General features: G+C 35.6%; 1 protein-coding gene across 1 annotated transcript in view; it reads left to right on the forward strand.

Annotated features, from left to right (window-relative positions):
• The first annotated feature begins 8251 nt into the window (after positions 1-8251).
• PLEK (pleckstrin) overlaps positions 8252-19763 on the forward strand; it is a 37834-nt gene continuing 26322 nt past the window's right edge. The window contains exon 1 of the mRNA XM_051975415.1: positions 8252-8907. Within this exon, the coding sequence (XP_051831375.1) occupies positions 8866-8907 (42 nt within the window). The 5' untranslated portion in view covers positions 8252-8865. The remainder of the gene's footprint in view (positions 8908-19763) is intronic.

Genomic DNA, 19763 nt, shown 5'->3' on the forward strand with positions numbered 1-19763 from the left:
GCATGTCCCATACCAGAATAGCACATGTTAGCTATTGCACAATCCAACTTGTTGTGGACCTCCATAGTGTCTGTTGTAAGATTTAAACCTACCTGTGATAATCTATATCAGATGATCAGCTTCCTGTGGCTCCCTCCTAAGATAATATCTATAGAACCAGTTGTGGATCCAACAGTATTCATTGACACTACCAAATCAGGGAGAGCTATGATAGTATGCCCTAATACCAATCAACAATGGGTTCTCCATATCCGCCATGAGTCTGCTCAACAGAATGAACTGTTTGCTATAATTAAAGTTCTAGAATTCTTCCTTCAGGCATGTAACATTGTTTTGGACAGTGCCTATGCTATAAAGGCTCTATTTCATCTGCCTTCTGCCTTCATTGAAGATATTAATGTATCTTTCTTGCTTCAAACAGATCAATCAACACTCCTCGCTCGAACCTCTCCTGTGTTTATCATGCATGTTTGATCTCATACTGATGGTTCCATTTTTTTAGGCAATTGAGCAGTGGACGCTCTGCTATATTCTTCTTCACTAGAAAACATTTCTCCTTCTTCTTCAGCTCGAGTCACTCATGAGAAGTACCATTTATCCGCTAGATCACTGCGAATACTATATGGTCTTAGCAGAAAGGAGGTGGCCACATTAATTAACTGATGTGTTACATGTGCTCCCTTCCATCCCCCTCCTTTAGTTCCCTCTTCACAGAATCCCTGTGGTGATCATCCTAATGCCCTCTGGCAAATGGACATTACCCATTGGGGCAAGCAGCTTTATTCACAATACAGTAGATACCTTTTCCAGGTTCCAACTGTTCAACCAGGCGAGGTGACCAGGCATGCCATCTCACATCTATATAAACTGACAATGGCACACATATTCCTTCAAAGGCTTTTCTTTTTACAGGGATTTAGGATTTGCCACCTCACAGGCCTTTCTTATAACCCCACAGGTCAGGCAGTGGTTGAGCATGCCAATCGCACGCTGAAGACTGTGCTGCAAAAGCAAAAAGGAGGAGGTGAAGGTGGAGGGATGGGACGCTTAACTCAGTCCCAATTGGATGCCGCTCTCTACACACTTAATTTTCTTTAATTTTCAACTATTAATACCCTTACACCAGCTTTACGCTTCTTTGCTATGCCACAGGTCAGGGATTTACAGGTTCCACCCCATACCAGGACGACTCCAACACAATGGCGAATGATGTGGAAGGATATATCAGATGGATCATGGAAGGGGCCTGGGGTGGTGCACAAATGGGGGATAGGGTACGCTTATGTCATTCCAGGTCCCGATGAAGCCGAACAGGGGGTGCCAACCTGCTCCTTGCGACTCCTAGGTTCTCAAGAACAAGAAGAAAAGCAAAAGGAGGCAGAAAAGGAGGACCAGGACATGCCAGTCAACAGAAAAGAGAGAGTAGAAGAGAAGACTGAAATGGTTGTGTCGTGGACTTGCTTTTCTCACTGAACTACACTTGGGAACAAGTCAGAGACCACCTTAGGGGCGCTCTGTTAGCTGCCAATGTGTCTAATCAAATCCAAGAATTCACAAAGCTTGCTGCTGACATTAATGTATCAGCAAAAATTTTAGCCTCCCTAATGATGTTTCTCATGATTGGATATACCAACATACAATGCCAATACCCTCATGGTTGTCTCATATTTTATTGTTAATTGCCTTTTTTGTTGTATTGTTCTTGCTTTTGTCTTGTATTTTCTGATACTTTCTCTCTCTCTTATGACCTTCCCTTGCAGGACTAGTGGCCGAGTGGCACCCCCTTCATAGAAAACAAAAAGGGGGAGATGCTAGGGAACATAGCAACAAGAGTGCTAGGGAACAGAATAACAAGAATCTTTATTAATCTTGTGACCCTTCATCATGTACCTTGCCCACAATGCCCCATTTGCATAAGCAACAAGTCTGTGCAAAAACAAGTCTTGTGCAAATCTGACCCTTGTGGTCTGTGGCTGGTTGGATCTTGGTCATCTCATTCTTGGGATGTTGAAGCTCTCAGTGTATGTTCTGCCTGGTGATGACAGGTCCAGGGCACACCCTGTAGAAATGTCAGTACAGGCATGCACCAAATTGAGATCGCCCCCACCATCTCAGGAGTTGGGCTCCTGGATACACAAGCTATACACATACTTGTTGCTGGGGCACATTGGCAAGGGAAGATGAAAGGGGTATAAGTACAGGACAGCAGAGGGACAGAGGGAAAGGAGAGACAAGATGATATAACCAAGCAATAAAGATTCTCTAACTGCATAAGTGGTGTCTGACTACTCTGTTGTATCTGGAGACATCTGAAGGTCATAGAGAAGATGATAACTTGGGTAAGTGCTCAGACTGCAGCTGGTGTCAGCAGGTCTGCACCAGCTGAGGACCCCAATAGATAATTTTAACAATAATTCTGAAATCTCAAGGCATAGAGAAAGAATCTCATACTCATTTGATTTAACTTCTAGACTTTTTGAAAATATATGAGTTATTCTGAAGGACAAAGGATATTGAAGAGGTATATTATGTGCCCAGACTTCCTTCCCACTACCCAGTTTTTCCTCTAGTTCTAAGAGATTAAGGAAAATATATCACAAATCTCAGCCTAGGTAGAACAGTGGATAGAGTGTTAGATCTGGAATTAGGAAGTCTTGAATTCAAATCTGCCTTTAGACTCTTAATAGCTATATGATCCTGACCAAGTCATTTTATGTCTATCTACCTTGGCTTTTTCAACTGTAAAATAGGGATAGCAATAAAGTTTACTTCCCAGGATTGTTATGAGAATCAAATGAGATAATATTTATAAAATACTTGGCTGTTTTCAGACTCTTCTTAGCTAAATGATATTAGGCAAATTGTTTTATCTCTAAAAGTTTTCTTGACTTCAAAGCTAATTCCCTATGCCCCAACCACAGAGCCTCTCAAATGACATTGTTATTAAATCTGTAGATGACAATTTGTAGATTCCAGTCTGAACATGTGTTTTTGTTTTGGTCTTGGGAATATTGAGATGGGAAACAAGGAATATTGCAATAATTTCATAATAATAGCTAGCATTTTTATTGCATTTTAAGGTTTGCAAATCATTTTTAAAAGATTATCTCATTTGATCCTCACAACAACCTAAGGAGGTTAGTGTTATTGTTAGTCTCATTTTATAAATGAGAAAATTGAGGCAAACAATAGTTAAGAATCACTGAATGCCTCAGGTCAAATTTAAATGTGAGTATTCTTGACTCCACATTCAATGCTCTACAGTTGTTGAATCACTTGGTTGTCTCATGTGATTACTAAGTAACTTTGAACTAATAATACATAGGACTAATGCTTTTAATTTTATCATGAGTTTATCTAATATAACAACTATTTTCTTAACTATGGTGTTGAGGTTTGAGTACCTGAAACAATATACTGAATCTGGAAAAAATAGAAATGGCTAACAGGAGCAGGAGGTGGACAAAGTCAAGTACAAAGGAATAATTGACTCCTGGATGGAGTTCACTCCTTCCCATAACAGAAAAGGAAGGGAGTGCTAGATGATTGATAGTTCCCTTGCCCCATGTTTCTAACTGATAATAGGCTAGCATGTCACTTGTAGGCATACACAAATGAACTTAATTATGAATATTTAGATATTCAAATGATATAGTTAGTGATAAGAACATGGAATCAATATATAAAACAGGCAAATAATACCTATGACTTCCTTTTTTTTTTGGTTTGTGGACTTTCTCTTTTTACTTACTCAAATAATATTTATGATTCTGGAAGGTAAAGACTTTTTTTTTTGTTTGTTTGTTTTCTCATGGTATCCTCATAGCCTTATACAATGTCTTATCTTAGTGAATGCTTAATAAATATTTGATAAATAGATGAATAAAAGATAAAAGAGAATATAATATATATCTGTGCATATTTATTGAAGTCATATATATTTACATATCTTGGATACTGGTACTTTTATTCTCTTGATCAACAAACTTGTTTTATGATCAGTATTACAATGGGGGCATCTGATTTTTTTCAGCTCATTTCAAACTAAGAAAAAGCTGGTTTCTTTAGGAGAGACACTAGAAAGAGGAGACATTTTTCTAAAGATTTGGAAGAGCCTTTTACTTTCCATAATTTTTCTGTTTAAAGATGCATTCTCAATTTTATCTGCTTTAATTTGTGGTTTTCTTTTTCTTTGGTACAAACTCTTCACTTATTGTTATGATTCTTGCATAGGTGCTAAGTCACTGGAATTGATAGGCACTCCAGGAGATTCACAAGTCAGGATTCAGTCTGTAGATTCACAAGTCCAGGAGATTCACAAGTCAGAAGGACAAGCCCACTAGAGGAGGCAAGACAGATTGATTCCAACTTTTACCTTTCTGCTGGCTGGAGACTTTGGATTCAGAGTTGAACTAAAGGCTGAAGATGGCAGAGGCAAAAGAAAAGCGTCAAGAGCTCTTGGAACCAAGGGGAGAGATAGGCCTCTAAGAAAACTAACCGGGCTATTTTGAATGAGACAATAAAGGATTTGGATTTTAACTCTGGCTACATTTGAGGTGATTATTGATCTGAACTGAAATGAAGGCTACCTCCAGAAGCCCCCAAGAAACCTGCTCCCAGAGAACAACATATTTTAGAGAAGAGAACATTATAACTTATATTTGCTGACCATGACTTTTATTGTATGAAATGAAATGAAGATTCCAGAGAGAGAATTAAAGAGACTGAATGTGGATCATAACATAGTATTTTTAATTTTTATTGGGTTTTTTCCTTTCTTGCATTCTCCCCTTCCTTTTGGTTTGATTTTTCTTGTACAACATAACAAATATGGAATATGTTTAAAAGAATTGCACATGTTTAACCCAAATCATTTTGCTTGTTGTCTTGGAGAAGGGGGAGATAAGGGAGGGCTAAAGAAAAATTTAGAACACAAAGATTTACAAAAATGTAAGTTAAAAACTTTCTTTATTTGAAAGAATAAAATGCTATTAAAACATTTTTTTAAAAAAAGATGGAATGAAGATATAAGAAACATTTATTTCTGAAGAAAAGAACTAAAGAACCTCAAGAAAATTTATGTATAATACATACATATATGTGTATGAGAAATATTTTGCCTAAGGCAAAAATGAAATGCTTTAAGAGCCAATTCTAATACTTTCAAACTTGGGAGTTTTTAATCTTTCTGAGTCTCAATTTGCTTTTCTGCAAAATGAATATATTAATAAATCATTTGCCCATTTCTACAACTGGTTGTGAAAAAAAGTATTACAAAAATCATTATTAAAAGGTGAATAATGATCATAATGATTATGAAAAATGGAGAAGCATAGTCTGTATGACTTCCCTGGTGGGAATAAAAAGGAGATAGTGAGGAAAAGGAACCAGCATTTATTAAGTACCTATTACTTGCCAGGTATTGGGCTAAGAGCTTTACAATTTTTTTCTTTTTTTTATTCTTGAAAAAATCCTTCAAAATAGATGCTATTATGATTTTCATTTTGCAGTGGGGAAACTAAGTTGAACAGAGGTTTAAGGACTTTCCAGAAAATTACACAGCTAGTAAGTGTTTAAAATGGGATTTGAAAATGTCTTTCTGACTCCAGGCTAGAGATCTATCCATTCAACCACTTAGCCACTTAGCTGCCTAGGTGATGCAAGACTGAATCAGATCGTTCTCTATTCCTGACACTGGGTGGTGCCATTTGGTTCAGAGAAATTTGATAGTTGTCAGAAGAAATTATAGCAAACTGTCTTGGACAGTATCAACCAGCTCTTGATTAATGTGGAACAATTTACAATCTTATTATTGTAACATGGTAAATACCTACACATTAGAAATGTGTGAAGGAAACAAAATAAGCCATCAAGGATTCTTCAGTTTTGTGAATATTTTATGAAAGAAGACAAAATAATTTTCAAAATATCATTCTGCCATTGGAAGAAGATTTTGGTTTTTATGCTCATTAAGATGAAATTGGTTATGAGTTGGACTGATCCACAGACTTACAACATGGTTCCCAGTATAATCATTGTCAAAGCAACTCCCAGTATACTTACTTGTTTAAACAATGACATGGTAAAATTGTTATAAACATTTCTCTGTACAGGGCAGAGTAGGTACAAAGACAGAAACAAAAGAAGCTCCTACCCCAACATATTTACATTCTATTGAGAAAATACAGCATGTAAGTAAATCCAAAACATATGCAAAGGAAAAGAATATGAATAATGGAAATCAGAGAAGGTGTCATGTAGAGAGTGTTACATGAACCATGCTTTGAAGAAAGCTAGGAACTCTATAAGGAGGTCTAAGGAAGGATTGCATTCTGAATATAAAATTAGGGGAACTGCTTATGTAAGCTATGAAAGCAAAGAAATAGGATATCATTTTCAGTAAATAGCTTGTTACATTTAATATTTTAAAGGTTTTGTATTTTCTCCTACAGACAGAAGGGAGCTATAAGGAATCCTAGAGAGGAATCCCAGGGAGTCTTGTACTGAGGGAGGCTGCTCCATTTCAAGAGTCATGTATCAAATGAGAATATTTAACATAGTGCCTTCTTTGTTCTCAGTATATAAAAACTCCTTAGAGTAAAGGGACTTTAAATTCAGTACAGCTTGCTTAACAAAGTCTCTCACTCCAGACTCTGAATAGCTATGACCCCAGATTCTCCCAGCCAAGGAATTCAAATATTGATGCTTCCTCATACTGGTGATGATATATATTGCATGTTGTCTGTTTGTTTCTTATATTGGCTTAGTGATCACTGTGTTTGTTAATTGCACGTTACCTTTATGCTATAAATTTACTCTTTTCTTACATCTTGATTAAATCAAGGTCCTGGGCAGTAATACACTGCTATATTTCCCCTTTTCAAGTCTGTGCCTATTGAATGCAAAATCCTACAAATTTAGGTTAATCCTATAGGAGCTATTAAGAATTTTTTAAGCAGAGTTGTGGCAAAGGGGAAGTTAAGGTTTTAGGACTATCCATTGGGCAGCTATGTGGATGTTGGATTATCTGTGGGAAAGATTAGATAAAGGAAGATCAATTATGAGGCTAATGCAATAATTCAGAAAGATGCTAAGCACCTAAACTGAAGTAGAGGCTGTATCAAAAAGAGACGGGGATGGATATAAGAGAAGTCTTGGAGGTAGAATTGATAAGACTTGGCAACTGATTATATAGGAAATTATAAAGGCTTGAGTTGTGGATGACTCCATTATGGCAACTGGAAGAATAGTGATGTCATCAATAGAAATAAAGAAGTTTGAGGTAAGGATGGCTTTTGTGGATTTTACAATGAATTCCATTTTAGATAGTCTGAATTTGGGATTCCTTCAAGTTCTTGAGGGAGAGAAGTGCAGCTGGCAGTTGATAATATTGGATTAGAGTTCAGGAGAGCAATCAGGGCTGAGAATATTGATTTAGGAATCACTTGTTCATGGATGATAATTCAAACAATAGATGCTGATGAGATCATTGATTTAGAGAATATATAGAAAAAAAACAAGAAAGCTTTGTATAGATCCTTAGGGGTACAACAATAGTGGTCAGACTATGGAAGAGAATTAAGAGTCAGCAATATCACAGAAACTAGGAAAGAGAAAGTATCCAACAGGAGGATATGGTTGATACTGGCCAATTTGTTTTGTCTGGTCACATGTTTAAGCCCAAAGAGGAACCTTAAAAACATTTGTGAAATGCAGTGACTACCACTTCTTGTGGCAGTGCTAGAGAGAGAGAGAGGAATTAGAATTACAGAATTTCAGAAGGAACCTCAGCAGTCATCTAATCCAATTCATATCCCAAAGGAAGTCTTATGATAACATACTGGTCAAGTCACCCTCTGCTTGAGGGCCTCCAAAAAGAGATCAACCACTACCTCTCAAAGCAATCTATTCTACTTTCTCATATCTTAATTAGGGAGTTTTTCCTAACATCAAGTTCTATTGTATTCCTTTTCAATTTCTATTCATTGCTCCTTGTTATGCTCTTTGGGGCCAAATACATTGCCTAATTCTTCTAGCACTTTACTACTTGAAGACATCTATCATGCTCTTGCTCTCTCCTCCCTCCCCAACATTTTTAGGGTAAGCATATCTAGTTTTTTCAACCTATCCTTACATGACATGGAATCAAGGCCCTTCATCTTCTTGGCTGCCCTCCTCTGGACAATCTCCAGAAAGTGAAGCTCCCAGAAGAGAGTCTATTCCACAAGCTCAATCTTTGTTGTCTCTAAAGAGAATAAGGTAATGGAGAGGGGATGGAATATTAAATTTAGCTCTCTGGCTGATTCCAATAGTTGTTGTTATTGTTAATTAAGGCCATCTTTGAAAATGGCCATCTGTTGATAAAACATATTTTCCAAACAGTGCAATATTATTTTCCTTTTCAATTCACACAGGTGGAAAGCTTTTTGTATTGCTTGGACTCTCTTAAAATTCTGGATTTTCCACCAATGATTTTCACACATGAACATTTCTAGTAAGGAAATTCTTCCTCTTCACTTTGACTTGGTCCTGATCTTTTTTTTTTTTTTTTTTTAATTAATTCCTGCCCTTGCTCTGGAAACATAACCTTCCCTTTTTTGTGACACACAGGCAAATATTTACCACAAGTTTTCTGTTAATAACACAGGAGTCCCCAAAATTTGCAAAGCAAGAGGGTGGTTTGGCATTCCTTCCCTATTTTCTTTTTTACCTTATTGAAGAGAAACCGGATGTGCTCATATGATTGACAGGCAGAGGGGAACTTGTGAAAGTGTCCTTGCTGTTTATAAAGAAACTCAGTTATTTTGGGCTTCCAGATGAGCAGTTGCTGCAGAAACAACTGACTCTGGGGAGTATACAGCAGACATGGAACCAAAGAAAATCAGGGAAGGTTATCTTGTGAAAAAGGTAGGTGCCAACAACTGCCTTAAAGGACTTCATGATTCCAGGAAGGGATTGGTCTCCTAACTAAGCTGTCTAGAGACCAAATGGGGGAGATGGCTGTGTTAGTTTTTATATTTTTATTGTATTTTTCATTGTGTAGATTGGGATTTCATCAATTTAGGAGATCTCTTGGCAAATAGATTTCTTCCATTGCAGTTGATTAGCAAGTTGTCTGTAACTCCTATCTTAGAGAGGCAATTAGGAATGGTTTCTTTTGATAATGCTTAAAGCTAAGTATTGAATAATTGTGGATTAGAATAAGGGAGTTTCTTAATATATAAAATATTGAAGGCAGAACCATTATTCACATGTAAAACTACACAGATTGTATGCTCACTAAATTTTTAAAAATAGTATTTCATTTTTTCCCAATTATATGTAAAGATAATTTTAAAAATTAATCTTTTTTTAAAAATTTAGTTCCAGATTCTCTCTCTCCTTTCCTTCCCTGAGAATTAGGCAATTTGATATAGGTTATACATGTGCAAGCATGCAAAAATGTTTCCATATTATTTATGCTGTGAAAGAAAACAGACTAAGAAAGAAAAAAATATTAAAAATAAATTGAAAAATAATATGCTTTGATCTGCATTCAGACTTCACCAAGTTTGCTCTCTGGAGGTGGATAGCATTTTGCATTATGTCATTCACAGTTGACCATTGTGCATTCTACAGGTTCATTCTTAAATTTTTTTTTAAAGATTTTTTTGGGGGTGGGGGGAACGAGGGAAGAGATGTGAAGTCAGTAAGATCGAGAATGAAAATAAAATGATTATTGATAAAGATAGTGATAGCCTCCTTTCTTAGTTCTTAATACTGATATGTTTATATAATAACATAATTTTAAAATTCTCTTTGCTATTTAGAATCTATGTGAATTTGGGCACATAGCATCTCTGAGTCTCATTTTTCTCATATATAAAATGATGAGGTGGGGCTAAATGATCTCTGAGGTTTCTTCTAACACTAACTTTTGTGATTCTATAATCATTTGGCCAATAATTCATAATTGGTTCACCATTTCTGTAAGACAGTAGGATTTCCAGATTAGAAAATTGAGCTACCAAGAGAGATGACTTTCCCAAATATATGTGAACTAACTATGATGGAGCTTGGAAAGATCATCTACCATAAGTGCTCCCCCTCTTTTTTTTTTCTGAGTCCTGGTAGTGGGTTTGTCCCCAATGTCATTCTGAAACTCTCTTAACAAAATGTGGAGTTCACTGGCAGGGCTGGACTTAGTTTGCATTCTGTGAGAAAAACTTTCATAAACAGAAAGAAAAAGAATGCCCTTTAAAGTGAGGTTAATGTTCCACTGTACTAAAAGGAAAAAGGAGAGTTTTTCCCATTGGTTTAGGTCTATTCTGCCTGAAGTGGTCTGAGTGTAAGAAATGCCTCATTAACCAACTGACTTCCTATTTATTCATAGAATTTTAGATGTAAAAGGGATTATAAAGATCAATTAGATCAGTCTCTCCAGTCCATTGATATGGCAGTTGAAACTCAGAAAAATGAAGTGACTCAGCTAAAGTCACACAGTACAATTAATCGCAGAACTGAATTAAGAACCCAAGTTTTCTGACTTTTAGGCCATTATAGTACAAACCTTTTTAAACATGTTTTATCCTAGTTCACAGGCATTGTCCTTGGTCCTACCTAGCTGGGAGTTGCTGATGAATGAATGGTGCTATTGTCCATGTAGAGTATATCCCACTTGCCTTTCCGAAAGGCAGTAAACCTTTAGAGGTAGTGATGGATATATGCCTTGCTTTTTTATTTTTGTATACCTAGGCCAAGAGTCAATGACAGTGGATTGAGAACTAGCCTTTGAGTTTGCTGTTAAATCATTTCAATCATGTCTGTCTCTTTGTGACTCTTCATGACCATGGCAAAAATAGTGGAGTGGTTTGCCATTTCCTTCTCCAGTTCATTTTACAGATGAGGAAACTGAGGCAAACAGGGGTAAGTGACCTGCCCAGGTCACACAACTAGTCAGTGTCTGAGGTTGTTTTTGATCTTAGGTCCTCCTGACTCCAGGACTAGCATACTATCACACCACCTAGGTGTCTAAAACATGGGTTCAAATCCTTATTCTGGCACTTATTAGTTATGTAACACTGGACAACCTGTGAGCCTCAGGAAACTCCCTGGGGAAGTACTAAGTTAGAGTTGGTGAAGGAGTTTTCCACACTGAAGAAATCATGGAGGATTCCATTATCATATAAATGGGCCAATTATCCTTTGAGAGACAGAGGCTTAGGAACTGCCTTAAAAAAAAAAAAAAAAAAAAAAAAAGCAACTGTAAGGCAAACTAAAAAGAATCAGTAATTTTGAAATTTTGACATTCGAGAAAAATATTGAGCCATTAACTGAAAAATTAATGTGTGAACATACAACATAGAGTACATACGAAAATGATAGAACATATTCTTTTTGCTATGCTACAAGGGAATAATGGTTATAGAACTAACTGTCCATTTAGATAATGAACTTGAACCCCTTATTGTGGTTCATAAAGCCTAATCTTAAAAAAAAAATACTTGAGTAATAAACAGTGGAATCTATCTCATGGGGAGAAATTACCTTTAGAGGTCATTTCATCTAGTTCCCTCATTTTACTTTCATTATATTAAGATTCATTCTCTTGAATGTAAACTATTTGTATTTTTGTTTTTCTTCCTGGGTTATTTTTACCTTCTGAATCCAATTCTCCCTGTGCAATAAGAGAACTGTTCGGCTCTGCATACATATATTGTATCTAGGATATACTGCAACATATTTAACATATATAGAACTGCTTGCCATCTAGGGGAGGGGGTAGAGGGAGGGAGGGGAAAAATCGGAACAGAAGCGAGTGCAAGGATAATGTTGTAAAAAATTTACCCTGGCATGGGTTCTGTCAATAAAAAGTTATTATAAAATTAAAAAAAGTAGCAAAAAAAAAAGATTCATTCTCAAGATCTTTTAAAAAATAAATAGTACAGCAGAGATGAGTTCAAATGTCCTGACATTAAATTAATATGAGTTTAATTTAGATTCATGTAAACTTCCTTTGTTATTAATGGAAGGAATTCCCACAATTTTATTTTGCATTTCTTGCAAATCTGTACTCATTTCTTAGAAATACTTAATGAGACTCTTCATAGTTTAATAGAAGACTAATTCTGAAGAGCAAGTTTCTAGTTTAGAGAAAAAAAGTTTAGGCTGCTAAACAACTTCTTCCAGCTCTTGTTCTTCATTCTTTTTCTCCTCCTCCTCCTGCTCCTCCTCCTCTTCCTCTTCCTCCTCCTCCTCCTCTTTTTCCTCTCCTCCTCCTCCTCATCTTCCTTCCTTCTTCCTCTTCCTCTTCTTCCTCCTCCTCCTCCTTCTCCTCTTCCTCCTCCTCTTCCTTCTCCTTCTCCTCCTTTTTCTCCTTCTCATTCTTCTCCTTCTCCTTATTTTTCTCTTTCTCCTCCTCCTCCTTCTCCTCTTCTTCTTCTTCCTCCTTCTCCTCTTCTTCCTCCTCCTTCTTCTTCCTTTTCTTCCTCCTCTTCCTTTTTCTCCTTCCTCTTCCTTCTTCTTTTTCTCCTCCTCCTCCTCTCCCATCTTCTCCCTTTTCTCCTCCTTCTTTTTCTCCTCTTCCTTCTCCTTTTCTTCCTTCAGTTTTTTTCTTCTTTTCCTCCTCTTCCTCCTTAATAAACCATTGCTTCTCTGCCACTATCTCTTAAGATAACTGTTCTCATCCTCAGCATTTGTGAGTTATTAGGACTATGTCCTCATAATAGTCAGGAATTCTAATACTTTGCTTCTGTAAATATTCTATCATTTGTCCAGGATTAAAAAGTATCTCTTAGCAGGAGTGTGATATAGTGGATAGAACTTTTGACTTGGAGTTAGGAAGACCTGACTTCAAACCTTTTCTCAAATATTTCCCAAGTGTACGACCCTAAGGCAAATTACAATCAATCTGGTCCTCAGTCTCCTTATCTGTAAAATGAAAGTTGAATTGGATGGCTTTTAAAGTCTTAATCTCTTTATACTATAATTTTTTGCTGCATTTCTGATACATTTGTCATTCTCTGACAATATTTTAATTAGTTTTCTTCAATTTACATTTTTTTATTTGAATAAAGTTAAACTTATTCTTATGCAATGCAATTGGGAGATATAGAAAGGATAGTTTTATTTGATTTTGTTAATGAGAGAACACCTTGTCCTTCTAGTTTTCTGAACTGGAAGCATGCAAAAATATTCTGAATAGAAGAAGGACTGCACTAGAGAAGGTCTGGGAAAAGTTATTTTTATATGTAAACCAGAGAAATGGAGGCATTCCTGCAGAACTTTGTTGATTGCAGTATCATTGATGTTTTGGTTTCCATTTTATTTCTATAGCAAATATTTCCCCTTCATTGTGAATCTCAGGTTCCCTTAACTCTGTTGCCTGACTGATATTTTCAAAGATGTATGGGGTTTCTGGGAAGGAGGGCAAACACATTATTTCATCATTTAAAAATTCTGTCTATGATTAGATTTTAGAACTTTCTTATCTATAAATAAAATATAGAAAGCATGCTGGATATCATTAATAAAATCCCTTCATTTTACAATACAGGAAAGTGAGACCCAGAGAAAGGTAACCTGCCCAAAGTCCCAAAGATATACAACCAGTTAATGGCAAAACCAGAACAAAAAGGCAAATTTTACAATCAAACAGTATCCACACTTTCTACTGTATCTTATATATTTCATTTGGATTATAGCTCATTCTTCCTACAGTTGCATTTTTTTCTGTAATAAATTTTAGTGAAAACATTTATAATAAATAGAGCTCAGAGTTTGACTAGACACACACATCAAAATACTGAATATTTTTTCTTAAAGTATAACTGATTAGTGAATTCCAGTCACCAACTTGGCACCTAAAAGGAGAAGTGTTAGAAAGGGGAAGTTAGAAGAGGCTCTTTATTTTGTGGGAGGTATCTGTAAAGAGTTTCTAAACTAATTTAGAACCCCAAACTAAATTTCATCTCTTGAAGAGCAGTTTGCTGTAGCCATCTACTGAAATCTACATTTATTCATTGATTCTCTTGTTCACTCCTTTATTTATTTATTCATCAGTTCACTTGTTCTTACTCAATAGTCATTCATAAAATGCTTTAACTTTGGGTGGCATAACAGACATAAACAGAAAATCACCGTATATATGGCCAGGAAAGAGACTTTAAACTAAAATACGTAGTAATTAGGAAAAGTAGTAATTCTCAATTATGAGTTTCCCCACCCCCAAAAAATATATGAACAAATGAATTGATGGGGGCATCCCTGCCTTTTGGGGAATGGGGTTGGTGGTGGAGACTTTGTTTCTAATATTCATTTGTTATTTCTTTCCACCCTTTAGAGACAAGTTCTTAGATTAGGAAGGAGGTGAAACAAAAAGTATATATATATATATATATAAAACAGAAGGAAAAGGCTGCAGACTTTGGCAAGCAGATGATCATTTCAGTTGTTTTCCTACTAAATCTTTGCTACTCCAGAAAATAGTTCCCCATTGCTTGTAAATACGTTTAGTCTCATGATAATGAGCTCTTTTCCTTTGGGAAAACTAAGTCTGACTCAGTATCTAAGACTTATATACTCAGAATGGATAGGCATTTGTATAGGACCTGACCTAAAATAACAGGAAAATCCCCTCCCCACCTCCTCCCTCCTAGCTTCCACGTAATTGCTTCAGATGACTCTGAGATAAGAAATTGGTCTGGTCATATGTCTGGAGACAGAGGTATAAAGAAATGAGATTTTATTGGACCAGCTAAAGCTAAAGAAAAATGATATTGTAAATAGTGAACTGGCTTCAGAATTTGAATTAATCAGTTAAACACTTATTAAGCACATATTATATGCCAGATTCTAGAGACACAAGAACAAAAGTTAAATAATCTCTGCTCTATAGAAACTTACACATTTAAAACCGTATACTCTAATGAAGAAAATAACATATATATGTATGCACACTCACACATATACACACACAAACATATATGTATGCACACAATATACATATGAACACACATATTTGTATATCTACCTATAAACACATGTATGTATATGTATGTGTATATATATATATATATATATATATATATATATATATATATATATATATATCTTGGAGTCTTAAGATGCAAAGCCTTTGCCAGTGGGAATTGGTAAATGGTGTTTTCTCAATGAAATTTCTCTAAATGAGTCCACAAATTAAAAAAATGCTGAGGAGGCAATTCTTGAGTAAGATTATTTTAGCATCCAAACTACTGTGAGAATATGTAATATTAGATTTCATAAAATATCAGATTTGGAAGGCACCTTAGAGACCATAAAGAACAATCTATCCCTGAAACAAAGAATCCTATCTACAACTAAGTTTTGATCAAAGATCTTCTGGAAGGGGGAATCCTATTTCCTTTCCATGTAGCCCATTTCAATATTAGCCAGTTCTGATTGTTTTTTTCCCTTACTAATCCTTACTATTTCCTTACAAGCCTCAGTGTACCTCTTTGAAACTCCCATTAATTCCACCTTGTTCTGTCCCCAGTAGTAAGCAAAACCAGTTGAATCACTCTTCCATATATGTCCATCAAACACTTTCATATAGCCCCCTTCATTAAGATTTCTCTTCCCCAGGCTATAAACTTGCTTTTAACTGGTCCTCTTATGGGCTGATTTTATAGCCCTTTATTACTATGCTGTTAACTTTCCTCTAGGTCAAGAGTACTTAATGTGGGGGTCCATGAGTATGTTAAACACATTTTTATAGCTAGTTCAATGAAATTAATTTCCTTTGTAATCCTATGTATTTTCTTAAATGCATTGAAGAATGTTATTCTGAGAAAGGGTGCACAAGCATTACAAAGTTGCCAAAGGCGAGACTTACATGAACTGATGCTAAGTGAAATGAGCAGAACTAGGAGATCATTATATACCTCAACAATGATACTGTTTGAGGATGTATTCTGATGGAAGTGGATCTCTTCGATAAAGAGAGCTAATTCAGTTTCAATTGATCAAGGATGGACAGAAGCAGCTACACCCAAAGAAAGAACACTGAGAAATGAATATAAACTGCTTGCATTTTTGTTTTTCTTCCCGGGTTATTTTTATCTTCTGGATCCAATTCTCCCTGTGCAACAAGAGAACTGTTCAGTTCTGCACACATATATTGTATCTAGTATATATTGTAACCTATTTAACATGTACAGGACTGCTTGCCATCTGGGGGAAGGGGAAAGGAGGGGAGGAGAAAAATCGGAACAGAAGTGAGTGCAAGGGATAATGCTGTAAAAAATTATCTTGGCATGGGTTCTGTCAATAAAAAGTTACTAAAAAAAAAAAAAAAACAAAGTTGCCAAAGGGATCCATGACATTAAAGTCAAAAAATTTTTGTTCCATATTCTCTTATTTTATCAATTTCCTTCGTAAAATATGGCATACAGAACTAAACATAATACTCTATGTGTTATCTGACTAGGACAGAACATAGAGGGGGTTATTAGTTTCCTAATTCTGGACATGAGTGCAGTATAAAATTGCATGAAATTATCATTTTAGAGCATTTAAATTAAGTTTTAGAATTTAGATAAAATTAGCATTTTAATTTAGATTTTTTCATACAGGTGATTGACTAAAATTGTAGTCTACTAACGCCCATCTATATAGATATAGATAGATATAGATATATGCCCATTTTTATGTTTTTAAAAGAGGAACCTGGAAAGGTTACATAATCTAAGATCCTATTTATTACAAGCAAATCTGAATTTACCCTAATTGCTTGAAAAAATTAATGTTGCTTCTAAAGGCTCTAAGTTAGGGAAATTATTTAATAGGAGCAAATTAGACTCCTGTGGTATAATGGAAGAGCACAGCATTGGGAATCAGGAAACTACTCTGCCAAGAACTGATTATGCAACTTTTGGCAAGTCACTTAGCCTGCCTACATCAAAGTTCTCTCATCTGTAAAATTATGATTGGAGTAAGTATTCTCTAAAATTCTCTGATTCCAACAGAAATCCATTTAAACAAATTATCTTCTCTTACTAATCAAATAACCATTCAACAGGCCTATTATATATAGGCATTGTGCTAGGCATTGGGAATACAAAAACAAAAATTAAATAGTCCCTGCTTTCAACAAGAATATATACTTATCCCTTCTGTACTGTGACTTTGCCCATCATAGTTTTGATATATCATGGGTTGGCATAAGAAATTAAATGGGAATTTTGGGGGGTTTGCAGAAGTTACAGGCAACACTCAAAGGCTAGCAGACAACACAGAACAAGTTTAGAAACTCAGAAATACATTCTATATATATATTTATATATATATATATATATATAATATTATATAATATCAACCTATTTTATCTTTTGATACCATAATAATTCAGACTTCTTTTCTGAGAGAAGGCCAAAAATTTTTATGTGTATTTTCCAGATTGTGGGTTCATTCTTTCCTATCTCCTAAAATGTGGAAGGGATAACTGTATTTGATGCATAGGGCATGAACACATATAGGAATGAAGACACAAACCAGGCATGAGTATATTGGGGAGATGGGCAGATTAGGAAAGAATTTATATTGAAGATAACATGTACTCATTATAGAAAGAAATAAGGAATTCTAATTGGAGAAGGGAAGGAAAAAGTATATTCTAAACACTGGGGACAGACAACCAGAGCAAATGAAGAAAGATAGAAAATGAAGCGACAAATTAGAAAAACGACTAAATGATCAGCTATATTGAACAATACGTGTTCTGAAAGAAGTAAAATATAAGACCAGAAGAATGAGATGGATCAGATTCTGAAGGGCTTCAAGAGAAAAGAGGCAAAATATTTCCTTTTACAGATATTGAGGAGATACTAGAGTTGGGATTAAGGAGGAAAGAGATGAGGTGAGACCTGGGCTTCAGGAAAATCATTCTGATAGCCATGTGGAAGATGGACTAGAATGCTGAGGCAGAGAGACCAATCAGGCAGCTATTGCAACAGTCTCTTGGAAAGGTAATGAAAGTTTGAATTATGCTGGTGAGTGTTGAGAGGAAAGAAAGGGAGATAACATTGATGCACTTGGCAATTCTTAAAGAGCCCTATAGATGCTAGCTATTATTGTAGAAACGACATGATTTAGGAGCTGATTGGGTGCATGGGGTGAGTAATAGTGAGGAATTAACCTTTACACCAACAATGCAAATGTAGCTAACTAGGATGGTGCTTTGATGCATTATATAACCCTTACTCCAAGCTCACAGTTTAGCTCTACCTCCCACCCCTTATCCTTTGACAATTCAATAAAATAGCATAAATGGATGATGGCAAGTGAACACGAATGTGACCTAAGACTTTTTTTAACTATATATGTGTGTGTGTGTGTGTGTGTGTGTCTTTTAAAAGTCTTATATATATTTTATTATATATTAATATATATAAATATATATACACATATATATTTTATTATATATATTAATATATATTTTTTATTATAGCTTTTTATTGGCAGAACATATGCCTGGGTAATTTTTCAACATTGGCCCTTGAAAACAAGGGTCTGTTCCAACTTCTCCCTTCCTTCCCTCCACTCTTTGCCCTAGATGACACACAGTCTCATACATGTTAAACATGTTAAAGTATATCTTCAATATAATATATGTGTACATATTTGTACAGTTCTCTTGTTGCACGAGAAAAATCAGATTTAGAAAGGTAAAAATAACCTAGGAAGAAAAACAAAAATGCAAGCAGTGCACATGTTTCTCAGTGTTCTTTTGCTGGGTGTAGCTGGTTCTGTTCATCACTGATCGATTGGAATTGAATTGGATCCTCTCATTGCCAAGGATATCCAAGTCCATCAGAATTGATCCTTATATAGTATTATTGAAGTGTATAATTATCTCCTTGTTCTGCTCATTTCTCTTAGCATCAGTTCATCTAAGTCTCCCCAGGCCTCTCTCAAATCATCCTGCTGGTCATTTCTTACAGAACAATAATATTCCTTAACATTCATATACTATAACTTATTCAGCCATTCTCCAATTGATGGGCATCCATTCAATTTCCAGTTTCTAGCCACTACAAAAAGGACTGCCACAAACATTTTTGCACATACATGACCTAACATTTTAGTGATTTGCTATTTATTAAAAGAAGGGAACGGTGTGCACTTTAGCTGATGGTATCTATCACATTTGATCTCACTTTTATGGTCCTTTTAAAGTTGCATGCATTTACATAGTTGTAATTATTTTGTACATTGTTCTTTGTGCTCTGTTCTCTTCATCTTTCATTTATGACATCATACAATAGTCATTTCTTATGACATTTAATTGAAATTATTTTAAAAGACAACTGAAAGAAAGATCTGGAGAGACTTACATGAACTGATGCTGAGTGAAATGAGAAGGACCAGGAGATCATATACTTCAACAACAACACTATATGATGATCAATTCTGATGGGTGTGTCCCTCTTCAGCAATGAGATGAACCAAATCAGCTCCAATAGAGCAGTAATGAACTGAACCAGCTACACCCAGCGCAAGAACTCTGGGAGATGACTATGAACCACTATATAGAATTCCCAATCCCTCTATTTTTGTCCACCTGCATTTTTGATTTCCTTCACAGGTTAATTGTACACTATTTCAAAGTCCAATTCTTTTTGTACGGCAAAATAACTGTTTGGACATGTATACATATATTGTATTTAACTTATACTTCAACATATTTAACATGTATTGGTCAACCTGCCATCTGGGGTAGGGGGTGGGGAGAAGGAGGGGAAAAA

The sequence above is a fragment of the Antechinus flavipes genome, chromosome 2 (assembly GCF_016432865.1).
Source record: "Antechinus flavipes isolate AdamAnt ecotype Samford, QLD, Australia chromosome 2, AdamAnt_v2, whole genome shotgun sequence".
In the NCBI taxonomy this organism is placed as follows: Eukaryota; Metazoa; Chordata; class Mammalia; order Dasyuromorphia; family Dasyuridae; genus Antechinus; species Antechinus flavipes.